The sequence below is a fragment of the Nothobranchius furzeri genome, chromosome 18 (genome assembly GCF_043380555.1).
Source record: "Nothobranchius furzeri strain GRZ-AD chromosome 18, NfurGRZ-RIMD1, whole genome shotgun sequence".
NCBI classification, from domain to species: Eukaryota; Metazoa; Chordata; class Actinopteri; order Cyprinodontiformes; family Nothobranchiidae; genus Nothobranchius; species Nothobranchius furzeri.
The window spans coordinates 24,767,820-24,793,850 of NC_091758.1; the positions used below are offsets into that span (position 1 = coordinate 24,767,820).

General features: G+C 41.9%; 1 protein-coding gene across 2 annotated transcripts; it reads left to right on the top strand.

The window, feature by feature from the left end:
- The first annotated feature begins 12,206 nt into the window (after window positions 1–12,206).
- LOC107373779 (putative uncharacterized transposon-derived protein F52C9.6) lies at window positions 12,207–25,175 on the top strand. Of its 2 annotated transcripts, XM_054741718.2 has the most exons (5): window positions 12,207–12,459; window positions 19,573–20,193; window positions 23,613–23,943; window positions 24,112–24,287; window positions 24,625–25,175. In XM_054741718.2, the coding sequence occupies exons 2-5, from the start codon at window positions 19,601–19,603 to the stop codon at window positions 24,842–24,844; spliced, it is 1,320 nt and encodes a 439-aa protein (XP_054597693.2). In that variant the 5' UTR covers window positions 12,207–12,459; window positions 19,573–19,600; the 3' UTR covers window positions 24,845–25,175. The 2 variants fall into 2 exon arrangements, with proteins under 2 accessions (XP_054597693.2, XP_070402955.1); XM_070546854.1 differs by lacking the exons at window positions 12,207–12,459; window positions 24,625–25,175 and having other exon boundaries at window positions 20,058–20,193; window positions 20,573–24,262.
- Window positions 25,176–26,031: the final 856 nt, after the last annotated feature.

Sequence of the window (26,031 nt, forward strand, 5' to 3'; positions counted from 1 at the left end):
CATCTTTAAGAAGGGTGACCTGAGGGTGTGTTCCAACTATAGGGGGATCACACTCCTCAGCCTCCCTGGAAAGGTCTACTCCAAGGTACTGGAGAGGAGTCCGATCGATAGTTGAATCTCAGATAGAGGAGGAGCAATGTGGTTTTCGTCCTGGCCGTGGAACTGTGGACCAGCTCTATACCCTTGCAAGGGTGATGGAGGGGGCATGGGAGTTTGCCCAACCAATCCACATGTGCTTTGTGGATTTGGAGAAGGCTTATGACCGTGTCCCCAGGGGCACCCTGTGGGGGACGCTCCAGGAGTATGGGGTGGGTGGCTTTCTGTTAAGGGCCATTCAGTCCCTTTACCAGAGGAGCGTGAGTTTGGTCCGCATAGCCGGTAGTAAGTCGGACCTGTTCCCAGTGAGGGTTGGACTCCGCCAGGGCTGCCCTTTGTCACCGGTTCTGTTCATCACTTTTATGGACAGAATTTCTAGACGCAGCCGTGGTGTGGAGTGTGTCGAGTTTGGTGGCAGGAGAATCTCGTCTCTGCTTTTTGCGGATGATGTGGTCCTCCTAGCTTCATCCAGCTCTGACCTTCAGCTCTTGCTGGGTAGGTTCGCGGCTGAATGTGAAGCGGCTGGGATGAGGATCAGCACCTCCAAATCTGAGACCATGGTTCTCGACCGGAAAAGGGTGGCTTGCCACCTCCGGGTCGGGGGAGAGGTCCTACCTCAAGTGGAGGAGTTTAAGTATCTCGGGGTCTTGTTCACGAGTGAGGGTAGGAGGGATCGGGAGATCGACCGGCAGATTGGTTCGGCGTCTGCAGTGATGCGGACGCTGAGCCGATCTGTCGTGGGGAAGAGGGAGCTGAGCCAGAAAGCCAGGCTCTCGATCTACCGGTCGATCTACGTCCCAATCCTCACCTATGGTCATGAGCTTTGGGTAATGACCGAAAGAACGAGATCGCGGATACAAGCGGCCGAAATGAGCTTCCTCCGTAGGGTGGCCGGGCTCAGCCTTAGAGATAGGGTGAGGAGCTCGGACATTCGGGAGGGACTCGGAGTAGAACCGCTGCTCCTCCGGATCGAAAGGAGCCAGTTGAGGTGGTTTGGGCATCTGGTCAGGATGCCTCCTGGACGCCTCCCCGGGGAGGTGTTTCGGGCATGTCCTGCCGGCAGAAGGCCCCCGGGTCGACCCAGGACACGTTGGAGAGGTTACATCTCCAATCTGGTCCGGGAACGCCTTGGGGTCCTGCCGGAGGAGCTGGTGGACAAGGCCGGGGAGAGGACGGCCTGGAGCTCCCTAGTTGGGATGCTGCCCCCGCGACCCGGACCCGGATAAGCGGAGGAAGACGAAGACGAAGACAATAATAAAAAATGTTAAGTTTTACCTGTAAATATTAAAATCTGAATGAAATTATTTACTTCATATTGTGTAAAACTGAGATTTTGAAAACACCAGGCAAAGTTTTCTTTTGTTGAATTCATAAGTATGATCTAATGTATGAAAAGCCAAAGCATATATTTGGATTCAAAGAATAAATACAGATTATTTCCTTTTCATCCCAAAAATTATGACTAATCAATTAACTGTGTAAAAATTATACATTTAAATGATTCTAAATTGTTTTGAGATTAAAGATGTAGTTTGGGGCCCCCTCGTGGTCGTGAGGCTCTAAAGCTTGGTTTATGCTTGACGCATTTACTTTCCGCTTGGTGATGCGGCTCGCGGCTTCACAACTCGCAGCGTTTATGGTTCATACGGCTTGTCTCCGCGGTGAGCTAATATTCTCCCAAACTGTAGGGGGCAGCATGGAGCTCTATGGCATGCATCCAACACTACACCATAGTAGAAGTAGAAATTACTGTTTACAACATGGCATTTCAGCAGTTTTTAACAGCTTCCTCGTCTTTTACGACAGTGCGAGCTATTTCTCTCCAAGAATTATTAACAACATGTTGATCACGGTGATCTTTGAGAGCTGAATCATACAAATGTCTGTATTTACGAACCTCTGCCATACTAGTTCTTGCCGGTCCGCCATGTTTTTACGCGTCCAACCGTCCGCGTGGTTAGAAAATTTCCTAGGCACACATTGCGGAAATTTTGGGCCGTGCGGAGGCGTGGTGGAGGGGCGTGGTTGTTAAAATGACGCAAAATGACACAAATTTTCCGCACGGAGTTGCGCGGAGCTGTGCGGACGCGTCAAGCATAAACCAACCTTAACCCTTTGATGCATAATGGTCACTACAGTGGACAGCTACTCAAAATTGTTATTTATTTGTTTTTGCTATTAAGCACAGCTGTTGAAGACTTTATTGCATTTGAGCCCCTCCATTTGGACTTGAGTAAGCCAAGCCAACATATTTCATGCTCAGAATGCACGCAGTCCACTGAGATGGACATGTAATAAACTATTTGTAAATTATAAAATTTTACAAAAAATATTTGTTGAAATTTGTTTCATTCACACCTAAAGACGAATGAAAAAAATTGTTGAAAAAATCATGGTTGAAGATTTCATAATTCATGCATCAAAGGGTTAATGTGCCTGCACAGTTGGTGACAAACATCTCTGGTAGAAAGTGGTGACAATGAGCAGGGACGTCACTGGGAGAGAGACAAAGGGAGAGCTTTGCTTCCAAGGTTAGGAAGAAATTTGTGTGAATGGAGGCCATGTTCACCAAACCTAAAGAAGCTTCTTTAATCTTTATCTGAAGCTTCTTTAATCTTTATCTCGTGTACAGCAATTATGCTGTTATCAGGAGTGTGTGAATGGTTGAGTACATGAATAAAGTTAAGCACATCATTATTGTTTTATTTATTCATTTTCTCCTTTTCACTGTCACCTCTGGAAGATCCCTCCCTAGCCCCTCAGTCTTTAGGGTGTCTATGCATTTTAAACTTTAGTTAGAATGAGCCCATGAGGTTTTGGGGTTGTATTCATTAAAACATACTAGAAAATATACCCATCAGTGTATTTAATAATATTAAACATCCATCCATCCATCCATCCATCCATCCATTTTCAGTCGCTTATCTGGAGTCGGGTCGCGAGGGCAGTAGCCTAAGCAGGGACGCCCAGACTTCCCTCACCCCAGCTACGTGAGTAAGCTCTTCCAGGGGAATCTCAAGGCATTCCCTGGCCATCCGAGAGACATAGACCCTCCAAGGTGTCCTGAGTCTTCCCTTGGGTCTTCTCCCAGTTGGACGTGCCTGGAAAACCTCACCAGGGAGGCGTCCAGGAGGCATCCTGACCAGATGCCCGAGCCACCTCAACTCACTCCTCTCATCGTGGAAGAGTAGCTGGTCTACTCCGAGCCCCTCCCGGATGACCGAGCTTCTCACCCTATCTCTAAGGGAGAGCCCAGCCACTCTGTGGAGAAAACTCATTTTGGCCGCTTGTATCCGCAATCTCGTTCTTTTAGTCACTACCTAAAGCTCGTGACCATAGGTGAGTGTAGGAACGTAGATCAACCGGTAAATTGAGAGCTTACAAATGCACAAAACATAATTTCTAAAAAACAAAACAAAATGTAGCTTCACAACTTATCTTTCTTCTTTCTTTATGTCTTTCCAAATACTTCCAAATTAGGATACCCTTGAAATGGAGGACAAAAAAGGAGAAATACCTATATAAGCCTAAATGGGTCCTAACTAGCTCAGTGGCCTAGTGGTAAGAGTGTCTGACCTGAGACTGGGAGATTGTAGGTTCAAATCTATGGTTGGGTCAGACCAAAGACCTTAAACCTCTCAGGCTCAAAATGCTCATGAAATACATGTAACCTATCTGGTTACTGTGGAGTAACCAGATAGGTAGGTAGGTTTTCAATTCAAAAATACTTTATTAATCCCAGAGGGAAATTGATTATTTAACTGATGCTAATCTATATTAGTAACTAGCTCAGTGGCCTGCCTCCAGGGTTAAAAATGAGACCCAATGCCTCCCTGCTTGACACTCGGCATTTGGGGGTTTGATAGGGGAGTTAAACCACCAGATACTTCCCCAAGCACAGCCATGTCTGCAGCTCACTGCTCCCCCCAGGGGATGGGTCAAACACAGAGAAAATATTTCAAAAGTGTGCATTCTAATGGGACTTTAACCTCTAAAATTAGAAACGAACCAGACACTATCAACTTTATTACTAAACCAATGCACCGCCAACGCTTTGCCAGTATACTTTCCTCTACAGCTAAGGAGGTTATCATGTCAAATGAGGTCAAAGTATTTAGTCACTTAGTCGGTTTGACTTAGCTGGCAAACTGTGGCATCATTTGAACACCGCAGTTCTGCAACCACCCAAAATGTCACTGCGATTGCAAAAGTGAAGACCCAGAAGAACCCAAACAAAACAACTATCTGAAAGCTGGATAATTCTCTAGAGCAGGATTCTCCAACACCTCGAGATCCTCTATCAGCATTTTTTTTCATTTCCCTGCTCTAACACTCTTGTATCAATGTCTGCATTACTTGTGTGTGTGTGTGAGGAGGCAGAGATACCGCTTACCGGCTTTAACACACACACACCTGTTCCACTGCATCTGTAACTAAACACATGTTTGGTTGAACTGAGCTTTTAAATGAGCCTTTAGAGTGAATATTTGTGTTGTGTAGCTGGGGTACCAGAAGAAAACCAACGGATGCACGGAGACAGGGGCGTCGGACTGGGGGGGGAAGGGTACTGTTTACCCAGGGTCCACTGCAGGGAGGGGCCCTGAGACAGCTTTGAATAAAAATGTTTTATTGTTGTTGTTTTTTCCCCCCAACTTACTTAATGTCTTAATAAACTTCCCTTTACCTGGATAAAGAGGTTAAGAAACAGAATTTCGCCTTAAAAATAATAACTGAATAATCTCTGAGGCATCTATCACCCCTTAAAAATGTGCAAAGTGGTTTAGTCCACACCAGCGGGCAGGGGCTGCACGGCCGCATGTACAGCTAATGAGACATCGCAGATGCCGACAGCCAGAGCTGGAGGAAGGAGAGTCAGTCATGTCTTTTTCCCAAGAAAGGGAAATCTGGCTTCCAGGAAAGAGGGAGAAGGAGAAAAAGTTAATTGAACAGAAGCAAGTATTGACTAGGTTTTTCAAGAAGGAAGATGAGCAGCAGCAGAACACGGTTTTAGCTGATATTAGCTAGCTCTCAGAAGCTGCATTCATGTTAGGTGTTCAGTGTTAAACGCCTTTAGTTTCACCATCAAGATCAAATATAAATTAATTAGTGTTATCAATGAAAACACTAATTAATATATATATATATTAATCAGAATTCTTGTCGCGGGCGGCCGCCGCCAATTAATTCGCGGACCTCGCAGTAAAAACAGGTTCACTCTGTGTGGATATTTCAGCTCCTTCCCAGTCATGGACCAGGACAAACTTGGTATCGATGGATTCGTGGTAATCTCAGGAATGAGAGGCTGCCACTGTTTTTTCGTATAGCATGATGACACTGGTGTTAGAGGATTGTTATTGACTTGGTTAGATATTTTAAGCCTATTTTAACCCTTTGATGCATGAATCATGAAATCTTCAACCATGATTTTTTTTAACAATTTTTTTCATTCATCTTTAGGTGTGAACAAAACAAATTTCAACAAATATTTGTTGTTAAATTTTATAATGTACAAATAATTTATTACATATCCACCTTGGTGGATAACGTGCATTCTGAACATGAAATATGTTGGCTTGGCTTACTGAGGTCCAAATGGAGGGACTCAAATGCAATAAAGTCTTCAACAGCTGTGCTTAATAGCAAAAACAAATAAATAACAATTTTGAGTACCTGTCCACTGTAGTGACCAATATGCATCAAAGGGTTAAATTTCTTTATATTTGATCTTGAAAACGGACAATCTTATAATTTGGCTGATAATGCAGGGATTATAAAATTTAGAGTACATTACATTCACAGAGAGAACCTGGTTTATTTCATGTCATATGTATTTAATATATCAATATATATCAGTATTAGCAAAGCTTAACATCATGAACCATGACAGACATGAATGAAGAGCAGATGAAGACATCATGCCAGGCACTGATGAGAAAATATTACAAGGATCTCACAGCTGAATTTGAGAATGAGATGCTACACCTGAGAACAATATATGGTGCCACATTTCCACACATTCAGTCTCCTCTTGAGCTGCTTAATGCCATCTACAGGATGCAATTACAGAGCATTTTTGGAGAAGTTTGTATTGGAGTGAGGATTTTTTGCACACTACCTGTGACTGTTGCTGGGGGTGAACGGGCTTTTAGCAAACTGAAACTGGTGAAAAATTATTTGAGATCAACAATGTCCCAGGATAGACTGAACAGCCTAGCTCTTCTTTCTATTGAAAGCCAATTAGCCAAAGGATTGGACTTTAAAGATATAAGTGATTTTGCTAACATGAAGACCCGTCAGTGGACATTTACTGGAAAATAAATTCCAGGAAATTTGTTTGAACACATTGTTAGCAAATAAAAATAATTATATGTGAAGTCTGGGCATTTCACTTTTATTATGCTGGCATTTGTATTTGTTCAATATAGAGGTTAAACTAAGATCATATTTATTATCTTGTCTTATAGCATGACAAAAATGTGTAAGAGAGATATTAAATAATTGAGCATGGGGGCCCACCTAGAAGACTTGTACCTAGGGCCCAGAATTTGGTGCTACGCCCCTGCATGGAGAGAACGCTCAAGATCCCAGCAGAAGACTGCAGCTCAGATTCGAACAAGTGTTTATTATTATTATTATTATTATTATTATTATTATTATTATTATTATTATATTTTTTGTATATTTGTATGCTTTCACTGAAGTGCCAGAATCAATCCATGCTTCTAAGGCAGTTTCAGGGTTAGTTTATGGAAAGCGTCCTTCTGAGAAGAACAATCTTCTGGATTTCTTGGACTGTTGGGTTTCCAGGAATCTGTTTTGTTCTCTTTTCCAATCCCTTCATGATGAGGCCAAGTGCACCCACTACGACAGGTATTGTTGTTGTTTTCATCCCCCACAGTCTTGTGACTTCTATTTCCTGGTCCTTTTACTTTGATAGCTTTTCAAGCTCCTTGGTGGTGAAATTTTTTTCAGATGGGATGGTCATGTCAATCATGAGGCAGGTCTTCTCTTCTTTGTTTTTGATGATTATGTCTGGTCTGTTGGCCATGATTTCTCTGTCTGTGTTGATTGGCATGTCCCACAACACTGTGATGTTGTTGTTTTCAGTCACTGTTGGTGGTTGGTGTTCATACCACTTATCTGCAGCAGGGAGATGGAAAAGCTTGCAGATCTTCTAGTGGACATAGCTTGCTGCCCTGTCATGTCTGTGGATGTACTCAGTTCTGGCTAGAGTGGGGCAGCCTGAGAGAATGTGGTCAATGGTTTCTTCATATTGGCTGCACATTCTACACATGGGGTCTGTTCCATCTTTCATGATCTTGTGGTGGTATGATCTCGTTGACAGGCTCTGGTCTTGTGCTGCTATCAACAATCCTTCAGTTTCTGCCTTCAGTCCTGCACTGCGTAGCCACTGATGAGTATGGTCTTGTTCTATGTCTGGTTTTTTTTTTTTTTTTTTTTTTTTTTACTCTCAAGGGGTATTGTCCATGCATTGGTTTTTCCTCCCATGTTTCTCTCACCCTCTTTTGGGCCCATTTCTTTGCCTCCCTCTTGGCAAAGTTTGTTACTGTTTCTTTCTCTTTTCTTGCCACATCTGGGATGTTTAGTTCCTGTGCATATCTTATGGCTTCTTTTGTAACAGAGTACAGCTTCTTGCAAGCTTCATGTTGACAAAGGAGGATCAGTAGGGCATCGTCTGTTGTTTCAAGGTAGGTTTTCAATGCCATTGTTGTTGTTTTGTAAGCCATCTCAAGTTGTAAGTCCTCTGCCTCCAGTCTGTCTTGGTAGATAAATTCTTTCAACATCTGCTTTTGGGTGGTGCATTCTTTCAGAAGTCAGCGATTTTCTGGTCTTAGTGTCTAGTTTCTTTACTTCTTTAAGTTGCCAGTTGATGATATTAAAACTGTATGTAACCGTTGGAACAGCTAAAATGTTGATGGCTTTGATCTTATTTCCAGCATTAATGATTTTATTTGCAGCATTTTAATGATTTATGTGTATTCTCATATTCTTCATGTATGACTTTGAGATGTTTAAGCCAGAAGTTATGTACTTTGTCTTCTCCAGGTGACTTCCAATTATTTACTTTCTTTAGTGCCAGTATTACTTCTGTCTTGCTGATGTTTGCCCACTCATGTACTGGTCGGCTCTTCAATCTTTCTGCTTCTTCTTTGATCCATTGTGCTGCCTCTTTGTGGTTTTTCTCTTTTTCCCAAACATTGCTCCAGAACTCCTCTACTTTTTCCAGAGATGGTAGTTCTTTGATTTCTATCTGTTTTTTGCCAAGTTCTCTGTAGAACTTCTTTGGGTCAACTTTGAAAACATGGTTGTGTCTGAAGTGTTTACTTCTCTTTTCATATCTTCTGATTCTTTGTGCCTTGGCCTGTATCTGTTGTTTGAGCTTTTCTTTTGCTTCCACAATGTCAGTTGTGTCCTGGATGTTATACCTCCTCTTCATTTGCCTCTCTTTTCTTTTATTAGTAATGGTACCTTCTTCAATTTCTGTGAGTAGAGAGGGATCTTTTCTCTTCTTGAGAATGTCCTTCTCGATGTCTGTCTTCCATTTGGGCTGTTTTCTTTTTCTTTGTTTTTTATTTTCTCAGTGCAACTCAGGTCTGTGATTACTGCCGCTGCTGCGTAACATATTTCATTAAGTGATGTGAGGTCCATTGGTTTAGAGTAGTCTTGTTTGATGTCTTGTATTGCTCTGTTGGCTAGGCTGATGAGGTTCTTGATATTGTTGTTGCTATATGTCTTAGGCAGCTTGTCTCGATTCTCCAGCCCTTGGAGTTTTGCTTCCATCCATTTCTGGAGTATGCTGTCTCTGACTTTTTCAAAGTCTGTGTGTTCTACATATGTTCTGTTGGTACCCTCTTCAGTCACTCCATCTACTTCTTGCTGTTGATGTTGGTCTTCTTCATTCCTGATTGTATCTTCTTCCGGCACTCACAGAGTACAGACGCTTCTGCTTTTGCTCCCTTATCTTTTTTTCCCAAGGCTCTTTGTCCTGTCTGCCTACAGAGCGCTTCTCTGCATTTCTTCTGGAAATCTCAATTTTTCAGAAATGGATTTAATTAATTGGTCATTCAACGCGATTGATAAGATTTTTTCTACGATGAGAACGGAGGAGGGGGCTCCCACTTCCCCTCAAGGGACACACGCAGCGGGATATGCGCTCAATTCCTGGAAGGTGTGGAGGATCGTTTGTCTCTCTCAGCTGTTCATTGAGGACGTCGAAGATATGTAGATATTTGGCCTGATGATCACTGGATTTCTTCTGATTGGAGTGGGAGGATATCTGGTTTTCTGGAAATTTGGGAAGACGGGAGCGATTGGAGGGCGACCCGCACCCACGGGAAGCACCGCCCGGGCGGAGACCTCACAGACTGGGACGTTACTCGAGGTGAATCGTAAGCTGGACAATGTCTTAGTTGCGTAACAGTTGTTAGTGCGCAAAATGGATGTCATCTCGGAGAGGGTCACCAGACGGTGTGGAGATGTTTGAAACATGTATTGGCTTCCCTGAAGGACTGGAATGATCAGTTACAGACTGAAGGCAGAGAGGACCTGACCCAAACAAAGTCTTGTTATCCAATCTGACGCCAAGGCAGCCTTGAGCTGCTAACAACAACCCCCACGAAGGAAGGAATGCAGACAGATGCTGTGAAAACCCGACCTACCCCCCAAACCCCACCTTCAGATTGAGGACTTCTGCCTAGCGAGGTCACCAACCTGCAGGAAATCAATGTGCTCTGCACTCCCCCTAAGATCTCCCTCCCACCTGTGGACACAGTTGGCTGAGCGCCACACAGGGCTGCTCCAGCTGGGGATACAGGATCCCAGCCCCCCCCCCCCCACCTCCCTATTGGAGTCTCATGTTATGTTGAACTGTTGATGTTCGTGCTTACATGTGTGAGGTGTTTTTTTGTATTGCAAAGCTACGCCCTGCCGGGAGTAACTCTGGAATGCCTTTTTTTCCCTCTCCCAACTTATCCTCATGTAATCCTCTTTCATCTAAATGAAATGCTAGCGGCGCGTGTACACGCAGCGGCTTCTCTCTATCTTCCATACTCTAGTGAGAGTTTGAGAGTAACATAATTTCATTTCTCTGTATAATAATAATACATTTTATTTCAACAGCGCCTTTCTGAACACTCAAGGACACTTTACAGAGATAAAATACACAACAATAAAAGATAAAACAGCATAAAACAAACAGACAGATTGGAGCAACGAGAGTAATTATTGGAATGCTAGACGGAACAGGTGAGTTTTGAGTCTGGTTTTAAAGAGAGTGAGGGAATCAATGTTACGGAGGTCAGGAAGAAGTGAGTTCCAGAGCTGGGGAGCAGAGCGGCTGAAGGCCCTGCTCCCCATAGTGACCAGACGGAAAGGTGGGACTGAGAGGTGGATGGAGGAGGAGGACCTGAGGGAACGGGTGGAGGTTGAAGGATGAAGGAGGTCTGAGAGGTACGGTGGAGCTAGGTTATGGATGGCTTTGAATGTAAATAGCAGAATTTTGAATTGGATTCTGGAAGTGACTGGGAGCCAGTGGAGCTGCTGAAGAACAGGGGTGATGTGGTGGAAGGAGGGAGTTCTGGAAATGATACGGGCTGCAGAGTTCTGGAGAAGTTGGAGTTTATGGAGGGATTTGTGAGGAAGACCGAAGAGAAGAGCGTTGCAGTAGTCAATACGGGAAGTGATGAGGCTGTGGACAAGAATGGCGACCGAGTGAGTAGTGAGGGAGGGGCGTAGGCGGTTAATGTTACGTAGATGGAAGTAGGCAGACCGGGTAATATTGTTTATGTGGGACTGGAAGGATAGTGAGGAGTCGAGGATGACACCCAGACTCTTGACCTGAGGGGAGGGGGAAACTAAGGAGTTGTCGACGGGAAGTGTAAAGCTGTGGATTTTGGATAGTATGTCTTGCACATGTGGTAGAATTGACAATAAAACTGACTTTGACTTTGATCTTCCTGTTCTTCATGTCTGCCGTCTTCCACTGTGTTTTCATTTTCTTCTACTGTATGTCTGACCTTTCTCCTAATGGCTTCCACCTCTGCATCTGTAAGTCTTTTCAGTTTGATGATGTCGCTTCTTAAATTGGACAGTTTATTGGTGTCCATGTTGGGTCTTGATGTGGAGTTTGTATTTCTCCATAGAGTAAAGGTTTGTTTAGTGTTGCTCTCTCCTGATGGTTTTAGTTGAGCTGTGATGTACGCTTCCATAACTCGTTTATACTCCTCCCTAGTCCATTTCTTCCTTTTAGTTTCATTTTCATTTGTGGTAAGTTTTACATCATGGGCAGCTGGTTGAAGGATCACTTCAGATAGCTGGTCCACAGATGCCTGGGTGTGGGTGGAGTTTGTTCCAGTAGCACACTTTTCGCCATCAGCCCCCTGCAGAATGACGTGCTCCTTGTTGACCCGCGCGACGGGCGATGCAGTATGGTTTTCTGATTGTTTGACTCATCATAGTGAAATGCTGTCGGAGCCCTATTAGCCGAGACATGACTGGCTTGTCATGCCTACGTTGCCCATCCTGCACCACATGGAGGTGGGGGTTGAACTTTTGCAGGACTTATTATTATTATTATTATTATTATTATTATTATTATTATTATTATTATGAAAATCTTGAAAATATTGTTCTGCCTCCAATAACAAACATAATTTTGTTTGCATTTGTTTTTGTTTCTAAGAGTTTTATTTTTGCTCCGTTCTCCCATTTTACCTGTTTTATGAGGCTGAGTCCTCTAGATGTCCTCAGACGCTTTCTGTTGTAACAGGCCACTCTGAATAAAATTACCTTAGAAGAAATGAGCTGGGAAGTTTTTTCTTAAATATATTCAATTAGTAGATGATTTGTACAATGAAGGAAATCAAAAAATTAATTTTTGAATTAAAAGATCTAAATCATGTGTGCTTTTATGGAAAGCACTTGTACTAAACTTTGGTACAACATGAACCCTCTCAGGTTGATAGATGAGAAATTAAAGGCTGGGGGGGGGGGGGGATCAGACCCACCGGGTCACATGACAAGGACCAATGAGGTGAAGTGTTACTCAAGCATGAACTGCTCAGCTTCCTCTTAGTTTGTCTCTGCTCCCTCCTTCCTCTCTGCTGAATAATTTCAACCTGCGTTTAGGGTGTGTGTGTGTGTGTGTGTGTGTGTGCGTGCGTGCGTGCGTGCGTGCGTGCGTGCGTGCGTGCGTGTGTGTGTGTGTGTGTGTGTGTGTGTGTGTGTGTGTGTGTGTGTGTGTGTGTGTGTGAGGTTGGGTGGAGGCAGATTCCAGGAAAAGGCTTGGACATCATTTGGTGAACGCAGCAGATGGAGTATCACCTCATCCACAGCTGCTTCTCTGTAAGTTTGAATGAATTATTTCTACATGCATACACATAGAAAGTATTTATTGACATTCCCAGATGACAGAACAACACAGTGTACCTCCAGTCAAGATGTCAATAATAAATAAAAAAAAAACAGAAGACTGAACAGTACAAATAGGGTAAAAATAGAATAAAACATGATTAAAATAGCAGCAGTGGGTGAAAACAATATTTTACCGACTATTATTCTAGTAGCTTTTACACACGTGCGTACGCACACAAACTCACACAAGTGATTCTCAATCAACTACAGGTCCATTTATTTCAGCATTTTAACTTAGACCGAGAGACCATTTAAAGGTTCCGAAAATCTTAGCAGATGTTTGGATTGATTAGCCAATTAGAGTGTGACACTTTGAGCCTTGAACTTTGAACCTGTTCACAGTATTCTAATTGTCTGAGATATTGAATTATAGGTTTTCACAATCTGTAAGCCATATTCATCACAATTATAACAAATAAAGGTATGAAATGTCTGACTTGGCATGTAATGAATCTATCTCATTTTTTAGTTTCACTTTTTAAATTGAATTACTGAAATAAATGATCTTATGCTGGATATTCTAACTTTTTTTAGTTTCAAAAAAAGGTATATATTATATATAAAAAAAATTCCCATCTCACCCTCCGTAGGTGGTCTCATCCTTCCAAGCCCGGGTCCTCTACCGGAGGCCTGGGAGCTTGAGGGTTCTGTGTAGATAGCTGTTCCTAGTACGGCACTTTCCTGTGATATATATATATATATATATATATATATATATATATATATATATATATATATATATACATACATACATATGTGTGTGTATATATATATTTTTTTATGTATGTAAATACAGTTATGATGTTGACTTCAAACATTGCAAGAATGACACAATTACCTGTTGATTCCAGTAAAACCGAAATCTCTTAGCTGAGGCTGTAAATTCTGTAATAAGCATCTGCATGTGTCAGTTATGTCTGAACAAAGCTTATGATCAGGTAGAAGCAATTTCTAACATATGAGCCCTGGAGGGGAGTTGAAATCTGTATAAACCAGTTCCTTTTAACTCTTTATAGAGCACTCATTGAAGTAGTTAATGTTTTTTTCAACCTCAGAGTGCTAATGTGGTATATAACCAAAATCTATTTCTGTTTTATAATTTTTCTAAAATATTTATTTTCATTTAGAAAATCAGATAAAATGAGGTGATCACATATGGACGTTGGCCCTGTTCTGTTAAAAGAAATCCCCAAATAAAACACATGAAGTTAAATAAACATTATTTTTTAACAATATAGATTATTTATAATAATCTAGCTAATTTTAGAACATCATATCACTGTTCAAAATTACAGACTTTTTCACAATTCTTTTTTAAAGAGTATATTTTTATAAAAACAGATTACTGTAGAATATTATCAAGAATTTATTGAACAATAGATACTATTTCTGATCAAATATATATTATTAGAGTATTTTAGAATATTTTATATTTGAGGATCTGCCTCAATGTCATCTTCCTCCGGTTCATCGTCATCACTGATTGGTTGACGCAATAACTGTCCTTCTCCATTTTCAATGGATATCTTAGTTTAAAATTGCAAACTATATCCAATAACATAATTATTATTACTGTTACCATGAATATTTAGATTATGTCTAAAAAGCAACAGATTTTATCTAAAAATATTGATAATTTCTCTTACTTGCTCTGGGCATATGATCAAATATGGCAGATTTTGTTTTCATGCTAAGATTTCACCACCTTCATTGAGTTTAACATTTACAACACATATATCCTTATTTAGCACAACTAGTCAACCTTGTGATGTGAGAGTTTGATAAACCTAGCATTGTTAGCTTTAGAGATCTGAGATCGAGCATGCAGTTTTCTGGCTGTGCAGACACACCAATATTTGGTGCGTTATTGCCCCTCACTGACTGGTGGAATGGTGCCATGGCGTAAACCTTGACTAGCTTGATATCTGATGATTGTTTGGGTGAAATCTTGTAATTCTAAGACTTTGTGAAAAGGCACATCATCATCATTTATGATCTCTCTCTCTATATATATATTTATATATAAATATATGGAGAGAGCTATGGGAGAGAGAGAGAGAGAGAGAGAGAGAGAGAGAGAGAGAGAGAGAGAGAGAGAGAGAGAGAGAGAGAGAGAGAGAGAGAGAGAGAGAGAGAGAGAGAAGTGAAAAGGTGCGAGTTGGCAATAGCCTAGTGAACTAGACCAAATTCTTGCTTTGCAAAGTTTGGTCTAGGCATGCTCCACTGGAACCACTGCAGCCCCAAAAGCAATCTAGCTGGCCAATCACAGCTCTCTAGAGGGGTTTCAAACACATAAAGAGCTGTGATTGGTCCATAATGGTGGGCCAATCATAGTGCTCTATCTGCTTAGTGAACAAATCACAGAGCTTTATCCGCTTTGTGGGCCAATCAGGGCACTCTATATGCCTGGTGGGTGGGGTGATGCAACAGAGTGAAACAAGAGTATGTCACATTCATTGTCCAGTAGCATGCGGAGATCATTTGAAAGACAACGGTAGAACCCGCCCCACAACCGAGAGCCGTCAATGGAACGTGGCCAGACTAAATAATACATTTATTTAGTCTGGCTTGCCAGGCTAAGTTGGTAACACTTTACGATGAGGGTTAGGGTTTACTTACACAACAGTCAGAAAAGGACAAGAACACCCAAAAGATATCAGCAGGACATAAGTGTGGAGTCATTTATGAAATCCCATGCAAACTCTGCATCTGTCTAGGAGCAGGTAATGATCCACTCAATCAAGCGCTTTAGTCAGATCTAAGCAAATAGCATCTTTGGTCAGGCTATTATCAAAACCAGAGTATTTATCATGCAAAAAAGCAGTATTTGTAGATCAATGTTTTAAAAATCACGATTAGTAAAGAAATAAGTTGTTTTTGTCAAGATAACTAGAAAGTTGATTAAACACTAACATTTCAAATATTTTAATGGCAATGTTAATTATTGCAGCCAGTCTGTAGTTTCTTGGTTCAAATAAATCACCCTCCTTAAAGAAAGGATCAATCTTGGTTCATTTCCACTCCGTTGGGACTGAACAAGCATCAAATGGCAAATTAGAAAGGATTGAGGGAGGATATGAAAGGACATCAGAAGCTAATTTAATAAACCTACTCTCCATGCCATCTGGACCAGGGACATTAGAAGGTTTTATTATCTTTAAGACATTGTTAGGAAAGATTTTTTAAGAGAATATATACATGGAGACATTTTGAGTCTAAATGAAAGTACACATGGGAGATATTGAGGGAGTATTTGTGAAATTTTGACTAAATGCTTCAGCTATTTCAGCAAGGTTTTTCGTAAGAGTATTATCAACTCTCATGTTACTCAATGTAAAATCGGTTTTCACATGCTAATTATTACTTGTGCTCTCTTTATTTTGATTATTAAAATCATTATTCAAGATATGCATGTAAAAACCTGCTTTGGCATTCCTGGTTTGAGTAGTTCACTGATTTCTCAGTTTCTTATATTCGGACCAATCAACATGACTATTAGTTCATTTACATAACTCTTTGTCAAGCCGTTTAAAAAGGGCGATAATTTGACTACTAATCCATGGTAGGTGATTGCCCTTATCTTTAGCATAATAAAATGCATAACAAAAATCATTCATTAGAAATTTGCCACAAAGATTGCATGAGGCAAACGAACACTGTCAACTTTACTTTACTGCAACAACATCTGACCACATCTGGTTAGGATGCCTCCATGGTGAGGCTTTCCAGGCACGTCCAATGGGAGGAGACTCAAGGGAAGACCCAGGACACACTGAAACGATCGGCTGGCCAGGGAACCCCTGCCCCCACGACCTGACTCCGGATAAGTGGCTGGAAATGGATGGATGGATGGATGGATATTTGCTGGGTGGGGGTCTATGATAAGGTTTCTTCAAGTGAAAAGAAAAAGACTTGAGGTTGTTCTATGTGTTTCATTCGTTTTTTTGTTCTGAGTGAGCTGCTGGACATAGTTTCTGTTCTAGACAAAGATTATTTGTCATAAAAAACACTCATTGCTGCTTGTTCATGGGGTGTAAAAGAATCCTGCCTTCAAAGTGTAATGTCTGTAATGCAACAGAATAATTCAGTTGGTAAAGCCCGCCTTATTTGCTTTTACCTTTTCACAAAACAAAGCCATGCATATATATATATATATATATATATATATATATATATATATATATATATATATATATAATACGAAGTAAAATATTCATGTTTAGAAATTTATAAATTAGTACTATTGAAAAGGAATATTATTCAACTTTATATACAAATGTAGCGGTCACACTTTATGGTGTGATAACTGCAACTTAATTATGACCAATAAGATGTGATTATTCCACATAAATATGACATATCAACCTGACTGATCTTTGAAGTTTAATCAGAAGATTATAATTACTTTTACTTGTTCAGGGACCATAAACACACTTCGTATTAATTCAGACAGAGTCAGGTACATAGCTAAAAAGGAATTTTATTCTTTTCTAAACTAATGAATTATACATGACAAGATATGAATAATGACGGAGTGGATATGTGGTGATGGAATGTGATGTGTAGGTGGTGTGATGTAAGTTAGATGTTTATCAGAATCTTTGAATCTATAAGACATTTAACCATACCACTTTATTTGTAGAGCGCTTTTAACACGGTGTTACAACCGACCAAAGCGCTGCACATAAAAACAATAAATAAAAGCACAAGCTAAAACAGTCATGTATATCATATGAAGTAGAAAAGATAAGAGTTAAAAGAACAACAAACTAAAACCAATGGGAAAAGTTAATACAAAATATAAAAACAAATTTTAAATCAAACAAACAAGGTGGGAAACTAAGGATGAGTTCATGCTTTATGGTTTGGGAGTTGAAGGCCAGGGAGAAGTAGTGGGTTTTCAGGCATGATTTAAAAAGGGCATTAGAGGGTACTTGCCTAACCCGAAGAGGTAATGAGTTCCACAATTTTAGGGAACAGACAGAAAAAGCCCTTTCCCCGTGGGTCTTCAAACGTGCCTTAGGGACAGGTGGGAGGAGCTGATCTTCAGACCTAAGAGCACGAGGAGGGTGATTGTGAAATCTGGGTGTAAATTAATTTGTTGTCTGCTATAAACTAGAGAGTTGATTGTTAATAAACAGCATCAGACGCAATCTGTTTTGTCTGCAAACCCTGGCGGAGACCCCCAGCAGTTCCGGACTGTCAGAAGTCGGGTGGACCTCACGGCACCGGGATTTCGTAGATTAACTCCGATTCGACCCGTCCAGTCTTGAGATGTCTCCAGGTCACAACAGTAGCTGGAACGCTTGTTTGCATCCAAAGTGGATGTGGCTCTTAGGGAGCCGTCTGGCTGTGTCAGCTTGCAGCGTGCAAACAGGTTTTTGACTGTATGTCAAAAGAGATGTCTCAAGGATGCTCATTCTGAACTGGTCGGTTCGGAACTCCGCTAGAAACTGAATTACTTGGGAACTAATTCTTGTTTCATTAAACTACTTTTTTATGATTTCTGCCGTATTCTGGCAAATCAGAATGTGCCATGTCTGGAAGGCTTTACCAAAACATTCCCCAGAAAGCCACGCCTTCCTTCAGATACAAGATGCTTAACACTGTGAATAAGAATCTAAACTTTATGTGAGGTGAACCTTAACCTTAATTTGTAACTTATGAAGATGTGTATGTGTCACGTTACGAGGATGTTTAGGACCCAAATATGCAGATACCCAGGAGGACACGAGGCAGGAGTAGAAATAAAGAAAAAATCCTTTTTATTTGAGGATGAACAAAAATAAATCCAAAGGCAGCGAGCCTAAAGTCCAAAACAGGAGAAACAAAGCTCACCAAGAGCACGAACAAACACTGACAAAATATAAACAATGGACCAACAAGACACTGAAATAGGACAGGGCTTAAATACACAGGGAGGATGAGAGGGAGATGAGCTGCAGGTGTGTGGGGTGTGGGAGGAGGACCAGGTGAAGGCAATGACTAATCAGGGGAGAAACTAACTTGACCTAAGAATAAAACCTAATACAAAGAGCAGGAAACATAACTACAATTCAAAGGGAGGTGGGAGAAAAATAATAAACACTGATGGGAAAAAACACACTAAATGATGAAAGGCTGTAACCAAAGGAAATGACCTGAGAAACCTAGAGGGTTGGAGATCTAGGGGGAAAATGGGGAAAACCAGAAGATACATGAGGAAGACGCAGACATGACACATGAGGGCGCTAGGACACAGAAGGGAATCTAGAGAGGATGGAGAAACACCAGGAGGCACATGAAGGAAGGGGCAGACGCAGACCATGACAGTATGAGTGTAAACAATGATTAACTTGTTAAATGAAACACATACTGATCATAAGATCTGCAATGGATCTTTGTAAGAGCAACATTCATTTTAACTTCATTGATTTTAGCACAGATTATTCAAACATTTCATTTAAACATCTTGTTGTTTTACACAGGGAGACTAGGCTTTTGCGGTAGACCTTGGCAGTTTATTTATGTCTGCGTTGAAGAACAATAAGTGAGCAAAAGGTTGATTTGTGGGTCTGAATCCTCCAGCTGGTGTAACCTTGACTTTGCAGCTCTGGCGTGTATGAAAGGTTATGCTGTGTCAATTAGATGGTGAAAATTGACCCTATTGATTCATTACACAAACATATTCATATTTTTAGAATGTTGTTGTTCAAAGTCTATCTTTACCAGTTAATTTTAGTGCATGTTTCATTTAGAGGACTGAATGTGCTCAAAGGGTTTTGATAAACGTATACAGATATAATGTATCTACTCAACCAGAGCACACTGAAGGTCATGGTAAGAAGACACCAGCAGAACCACATTTTCTGCTAACCTAACCCGACCACCATCGCTAGTTCATGCAGTGAAGAAAACTGTTGGTAATCCAGAGTTTAACTGAGACATATTCAAAAGAAACATGATCTTTTTAAAATGCTGCATTAACATTGTGGTTTTGTTTAATGTCATTGAATTGTCCTTCTAATGAGATTTGTTTTTCTTTGATTTTATGTTTTGATTCAGGTTGGGATTTCATTTCTTCTCAGCCCGAATGGAAAGTTCAAACTACTTCAAAGCGACTATTCTCCTCATCATCATCACTAAATGTGTTTTAATGCTTTTTAATTTAAGACCAGCAAACATAAACAGGTTCATCCCAACACTACATGGGCCTCAACCTGTTTGCCCATCATTATTTACTGAGCAGACCATCACTCCGCTTAAAAACACCAAGCACTTACTGGTCTCCGCCTTTATGGACCAGAGAGTGAAGGGTTTTGATGTACGCATCATTGGCATGTTTCATAGAACCTCCATCCAACCACTCCATTGTCTTTACTGCTGTTCCAGCCATTTGGGTGGGATAACTCCTGCAAAAGTCTTACAACATGCAGACCACTTTGGTTTCCCCTTTGGTGCTACAGACGTCATGTGTCAGATCCCTAAAAACTGTGAAGCGTCACATGTCACCCTTCTGACTCAGCCCAGTACAGAGGATGTATCCGACCTCAGCTGGATTCCTATAAAAAACATGAAAACCAGTGGAAAAGAAGAGAAAATGCTTAACTTCACTGTCTGCATTTCCAACCTGTTTGGAGACTACAGCAACGTGCTTCAGTTCGCACAGACTCTGGAGATGTACAGGTGGGTCAAGTTATGCATTAAAATTGTAGAATAGCTTCTTGTGCCTAGATATGATCCTCATTTCAGTCCTCCTGGATTGCATATTATTGTGGTGTTTCTGTAACTTGGTAACTGATAACGTTTTGTTTAGTATTCAAAGGCACAACTTAAATATCACTAATAGTTGTTTCACATGTATGAAATTGTTCATTTTTGCTTCTTTGTTATAAGTTGAGACTATGCTGAATTAAATAGAACAAAAATACACTTTTTGTGCTGATCTTGCTTATTTTGCTTTTCCACAGTAACTCAGTCTCCATTTAGTCTTCGATGTTTATGTTTATGTTTTTTATTTAGCAGACGCTTTTATCCAAAGCAACTTACAATTTTTAACCTATAGGGCATGTTGTGATCTGTGGGGGAAACCGGAGTACCCGGAGGAGACCCACGCATGCATGGGGAGAACACGCAACTCCACGCAGAAAGGCCGCAGCCGAGTTTCGAACCTGCGACCTTCGTGCTGCGAGGCACCAGTACTAACAACTGCGCCACCATGCAGCCCAGTCTTCTGCATTTTTTACCTTCACACCAACTAAATTCACGTCCTCTTTAACTGCATAAATTCCCTTTTTGGTCTTCCTCCCAGCCTCCCGTCTGGTTGCTCCAGCCTCAACATCCTTTACCCTATCTAACCATTGTCTCACCTCTGGACATGTTTAAACCATTTCAGTCTGAATGTATCGGCATAACATCTAACATGAGCTGTCCCTCTGATGTTCTCATTCCTGTCCTAACCGTCCCCGTCACTTACAAGGAGAACCTGAACATCTTAGGCATTGCAACCTCCAGTTCAGCCTGTTGTCTTTTCCTCTTGGACACTGTTTCTAAAGCATACAGTGAGGAACATAACTATTTGAACATCCTGTGATGTTCCAAGTTCTTCCAATCTATTTGTATTGCACTGTTGTGCATAAGTAGTTGAAAACCTGAGAAAATAACTGTTAATATTTGCCACAGAAGCATTTGAAATTACAGATTTCAAACATTTCCTGTAGCTCTTGACCAGGTTTGCACACACCACAAGGCCTTTGGCCCACTCCTCCACACAGATCTCTCGATCAGTCTGGTTTTGGGGCTGTTGCTGAGCAACATGGAGTTTCAGCTCCACTCTTAAGGTATTGGCCAGACTCTGCATGAAAATTGTAGAAATTCAGTTTAACTACACTGGTTTCCATTTTTCATTTGAAGCTATTTTATCATAGATCATTATAGAAAATCAAAATTCTCTCCTCTGAACATTGAAGAACTGTGCTGCACATATGTCACTCAAAGACTTCTTACAGGGAAGCCGCTGCTATGTGTTTAGCTGTATTCTGTTCAACTTTTTGCTCCCAGTGATTTAGGAAAATTGTGTTTACAGCTGCAGCAAAAATGTCTGAGCCGTATGTTGGAGTCCTACATGCATTTTTAACTAATGTGGTGACATTAAAGTCATAAAACTGTGAGAAACGTAGCGAGCTGAAGCCCAATAGCCTCCTGCAGAGACCATTAGCACACCCGATGCACCGACTACATGGGCTGGTCAGGGCTATTTGCATAGAGGTTTAATCAATAAAAATGATCTACCTATTGCAACTAAAAATCCGTCTGGAACTGCTAACCTTTGTGCCTGTTTGGATTACTGCCAAAACTAGATGAGCTAATGAGCGGCTGCCCCACCCAGTCAGGAGAAGTTGTTCTGGAAAGCTATTGACTAATTTTTTTCCAAAATGATATCAATATATGTACACACGGGGATGGAACTGGCAGCACATTGTCTTATTTTTCTGTACATTATTGAGTTATATTGGCACAGCCTGTAATATTGTGAGGGAATACTTTTGATTTTATACACAAACATCTTCATATTTTTTAGAACGTTGTTGTTCAAAGTCTTTCTAGGCCAAAACTTGTTCATTTAGTTTCTGAGGAGGGAGTGAAAAGACTCAAATGAACAGAACATAGATACAAACAGCTCTAATCTTCAAAATCCCACACTGATTCCTGTGAATTAGATTTTATATAACTTCATACCGCATTGCTCCTCCTCTATCTGAGTTTGCCCAACCAATCCACATGTGCTTTGTGGATTTGGAGAAGGCTTATGACCGTGTCCCCAGGGGCACCCTGTGGGGGACGCTCCAGGAGTATGGGGTGGGTGGCTTTCTGTTAAGGGCCATTCAGTCCCTTTACCAGAGGAGCGTGAGTTTGGTCCGCATAGCCGGTAGTAAGTCGGACCTGTTCCCAGTGAGGGTTGGACTCCGCCAGGGCTGCCCTTTGTCACCGGTTCTGTTCATCACATTTATGGACAGAATTTCTAGACGCAGCCGTGGTGTGGAGTGTGTCGAGTTTGGTGGCAGGAGAATCTCGTCTCTGCTTTTTGCGGATGATGTGGTCCTCCTAGCTTCATCCAGCTCTGACCTTCAGCTCTTGCTGGGTAGGTTCGCGGCCGAATGTGAAGCGGCTGGGATGAGGATCAGCACCTCCAAATCTGAGACCATGGTTCTCGACCGGAAAAGGGTGGCTTGCCACCTCCGGGTCGGGGGAGAGGTCCTACCTCAAGTGGAGGAGTTTAAGTATCTCGGGGTCTTGTTCACGAGTGAGGGTAGGAGGGATCGGGAGATCGACAGGCGGATTGGTTCGGCGTCTGCAGTGATGCGGACACTGAGCCGATCTGTCGTGGGGAAGAGGGAGCTGAGCCAGAAAGCCAGGCTCTCGATTTACCGGTCGATCTACGTCCCAATCCTCACCTATGGTCATGAGCTTTGGGTAATGACCGAAAGAACGAGATCGCGGATACAAGCGGCCGAAATGAGTTTCCTCCGTAGGGTGGCCGGGCTCAGCCTTAGAGATAGGGTGAGGAGCTCGGACATTCGGGAGGGACTCGGAGTAGAACCGCTGCTCCTCCGGATCGAAAGGAGCCAGTTGAGGTGGTTTGGGCATCTGGTCAGGATGCCTCCTGGACGCCTCCCTGGGGAGGTGTTTCGGGCATGTCCTGCCGGCAGAAGGCCCCCGGGTCGACCCAGGACACGTTGGAGAAGTTACATCTCCAATCTGGTCCGGGAACGCCTTGGGGTCCTGCCGGAGGAGCTGGTGGACAAGGCCGGGGAGAGGACGGCCTGGAGCTCCCTAGTTGGGATGCTGCCCCCGCGACCCGGACCCGGATAAGCGGAGGAAGACGAGACGAGACGAGACGAGACGAGATAACTTCATACCACAGCTGATTTCACATGACATGGATTTATTTGCATATATACCAATATATTACTTTGAGACTTGACTACAGGTAAATTGTGCCACTGTTGCTGATAAACAATGCAGTGCAATATTGATGGTAGTGTAAAAGTTTATAGAGCAACAGCTAATTTATCAATCAAGACTAATGTGTGTTTTTGACCCAGGTTACTTGGAGTGAACAGAGTGGTGATCTATAACACCAGCTGTGGCCCAGACCTTGACCGTCTTCTGCAGAGTTACGCCCAGGAGGGGTTTCTGGAAGTAGTTCCTTGGCCCATCGACAAGCACATGAATCCGTCTCGTGGCTGGCATTTCCCAGAACATGGAGGTGATATCCACTACTTTGGCCAGCTAACCACACTGAACGAGTGCATTTACAGATCCATGGAGCGTTCACGCTACGTCCTGTTGAATGACATTGATGAGATTGTCATGCCATATAAACACGACAACCTGATGTCCCTCATGGATGCGCTGCAACCACAGCATCCCGATGTAGGTGGTTGTCATTGTACAAATGAAACCGTTTTTTCACATACATTTTATGCCAGGGTCAGCTCTGGCTCAGTGGGAGAAGTGGTCCAATAGTTGGTTTGATCCTGTTTTCCTCACCACATGTTTGTGTCTTTGGGTAAAACCCTGAATCCTATGTCTGTTCTGTAGGTTGGTGTTTTCCTAATTGAAAACCACATCTTTCCCAAGAAGCACTTTGACCCTAGTGGGAAATTTCACCTGCCTCAGTGGGTCGGGGTGCCGGGAATTAATATTCTGGAGCACATTTACAGAGAAGACCCTGCCCGGAACATATACCATCCATACAAGATGATAGTTCAACCAAGGTAACCCAAGAAACACATTCCAATCAACTATTGATTGACTAATATGTTGCATCATATTTAAACAACTCACTACTTCACCTAATTGCCGAGATCAACTTTTCATACAGTAATTTTGAGTATTTTAAAGCTGCAGCAAGTAAAGATACAAAAGTACCATATCGTGTTTTGGTAGTTGGAACTAAGGTTAGGTTTACACTGCAGGCTAAAGCTCATCAGTTTTGTTTCCCTCTCAGTGGGTAAAGATTGAACATTATAATTTTTTATTTGTTAGAATTCAATAACTTTTTTTTAAGTTCACTAACACATTTACCAATGCAGATTTCTATCAAATTTACAGGCTGGTGGAGCAAACCTCTGTCCATGAAGTGCTCAAATATTTTGGAAAAAACTACAAAGTCCCGTTAGATGTCTGCCGTCTCATTCATGTTCGTGTGGCTCTGCGTGGATCACTGACTATGGAACAACTCAATGTAGACAAACGTCTGTGGGACTTCCAGAAGAACCTGATTTCTAATGTGGACAAGGTTCTGGGCAAGTTGGAGTTTCTAGTGACATAGAATTAAAGCTGATGGACAAAAACTGGAGATGTTCTAAAGAGGTGGACGCTACTGTACGCTGAAGGAGGAGCCTTTTAAGACTTATTCAACTGTTGCTACAGCAATTTCCACACCACTCTGAAAATGGGGATTTCTTATGAAAAGAAAATGTTTGAAAATGTGCTACAGATTTTTATAAATAAACTGAAAAAAATGTCTAATTACACATAGTGTTTAAATCAAACAATTTTCATAAAATTACAAGAAGTCCTGATAAATAATTATGCATTTGTTTGCATTATGCATTATGTGTTTGGTTCTCAATGAAAGGTCATAAATGGTTGTTCTCATGTCATTTTGTGTGATTTTTATTATTGTATCATATTGTGCTCTTGTGCGTGTTTTGGACACTTGGGTGACGAGAGGGTCAGAGCGGTCAACTGACCACCACCTGGAAGAGTTGGCTTTGATGGTGGGGAGGATGTCAGACCCGGCAGACCTAAACGTATTGTGAAGGTCTGCTGGGAACATCTGGCAGAGTCTCCTGTCAGAAGGAGCTTCAGTTCCAGCCTCTGACAGAACTTTGAAGGTGTTCTGGGTGGAGGCGGGGGACATTGAGACCAAGTGGGCTGTGTTCAGTGTCTCCTTTGTTGAGGCGGCCGACCGGAGCTGCAGCTGTAGGGTTGTTGATGCCGTTTGTGGCAGAAGCTCCCAAACCATCTAGTGGACACCAGTGGTTAGCGATACTGTCAAGCTGAAGAATTGGTCCAATTGGGTGTTTTTGGTCTGTGGGACTCCAGAGGTAATCATCCAATCAATCAATCAATCAAAGCTTCATTTATAAAGTGCCTTCCGCTACCCCGTCAGGCAGCCCAAGGCGTTAGACACAGTACATGAGAAATGCAAATCACAATGAATAAGTAGATAATAAAAACAAGTACAATAGTGCAAAGAAGATTAAAACATGTAAGTAGAAACAAGTAGATAAAACAAGGGATAAAGTGACCAATAAAAACAGGGAATGAAATCAACATAAAGGAGGGCCAACCTCAAACATGTTCAGGGAACACCAAGCGGAAGAAGTGGGTTTTAAGACGACTCTTAAAAACCAGAGATGGGAGCAGCCTAACTGAGGGTGGCAACTGGTTCCAGAGTGACGGAGGCAGCTGATAGGTAACAGCAATCCAAGCAGACGTGGTCGAAGAGGC

Excerpts from the sequence above, each read along its gene's own strand:
- LOC107373779 (XM_054741718.2), top strand. The coding sequence starts at position 19,601 with ATGGAAAGTTCAAACTACTTCAAAGCGACTATTCTCCTCATCATCATC. Across the intron at positions 23,944-24,111 it reads TGCAACCACAGCATCCCGAT|GTTGGTGTTTTCCTAATTGA; the intron begins GTAGGTGGTTGT and ends TCTGTTCTGTAG. Across the intron at positions 24,288-24,624 it reads AAGATGATAGTTCAACCAAG|GCTGGTGGAGCAAACCTCTG; the intron begins GTAACCCAAGAA and ends TCAAATTTACAG.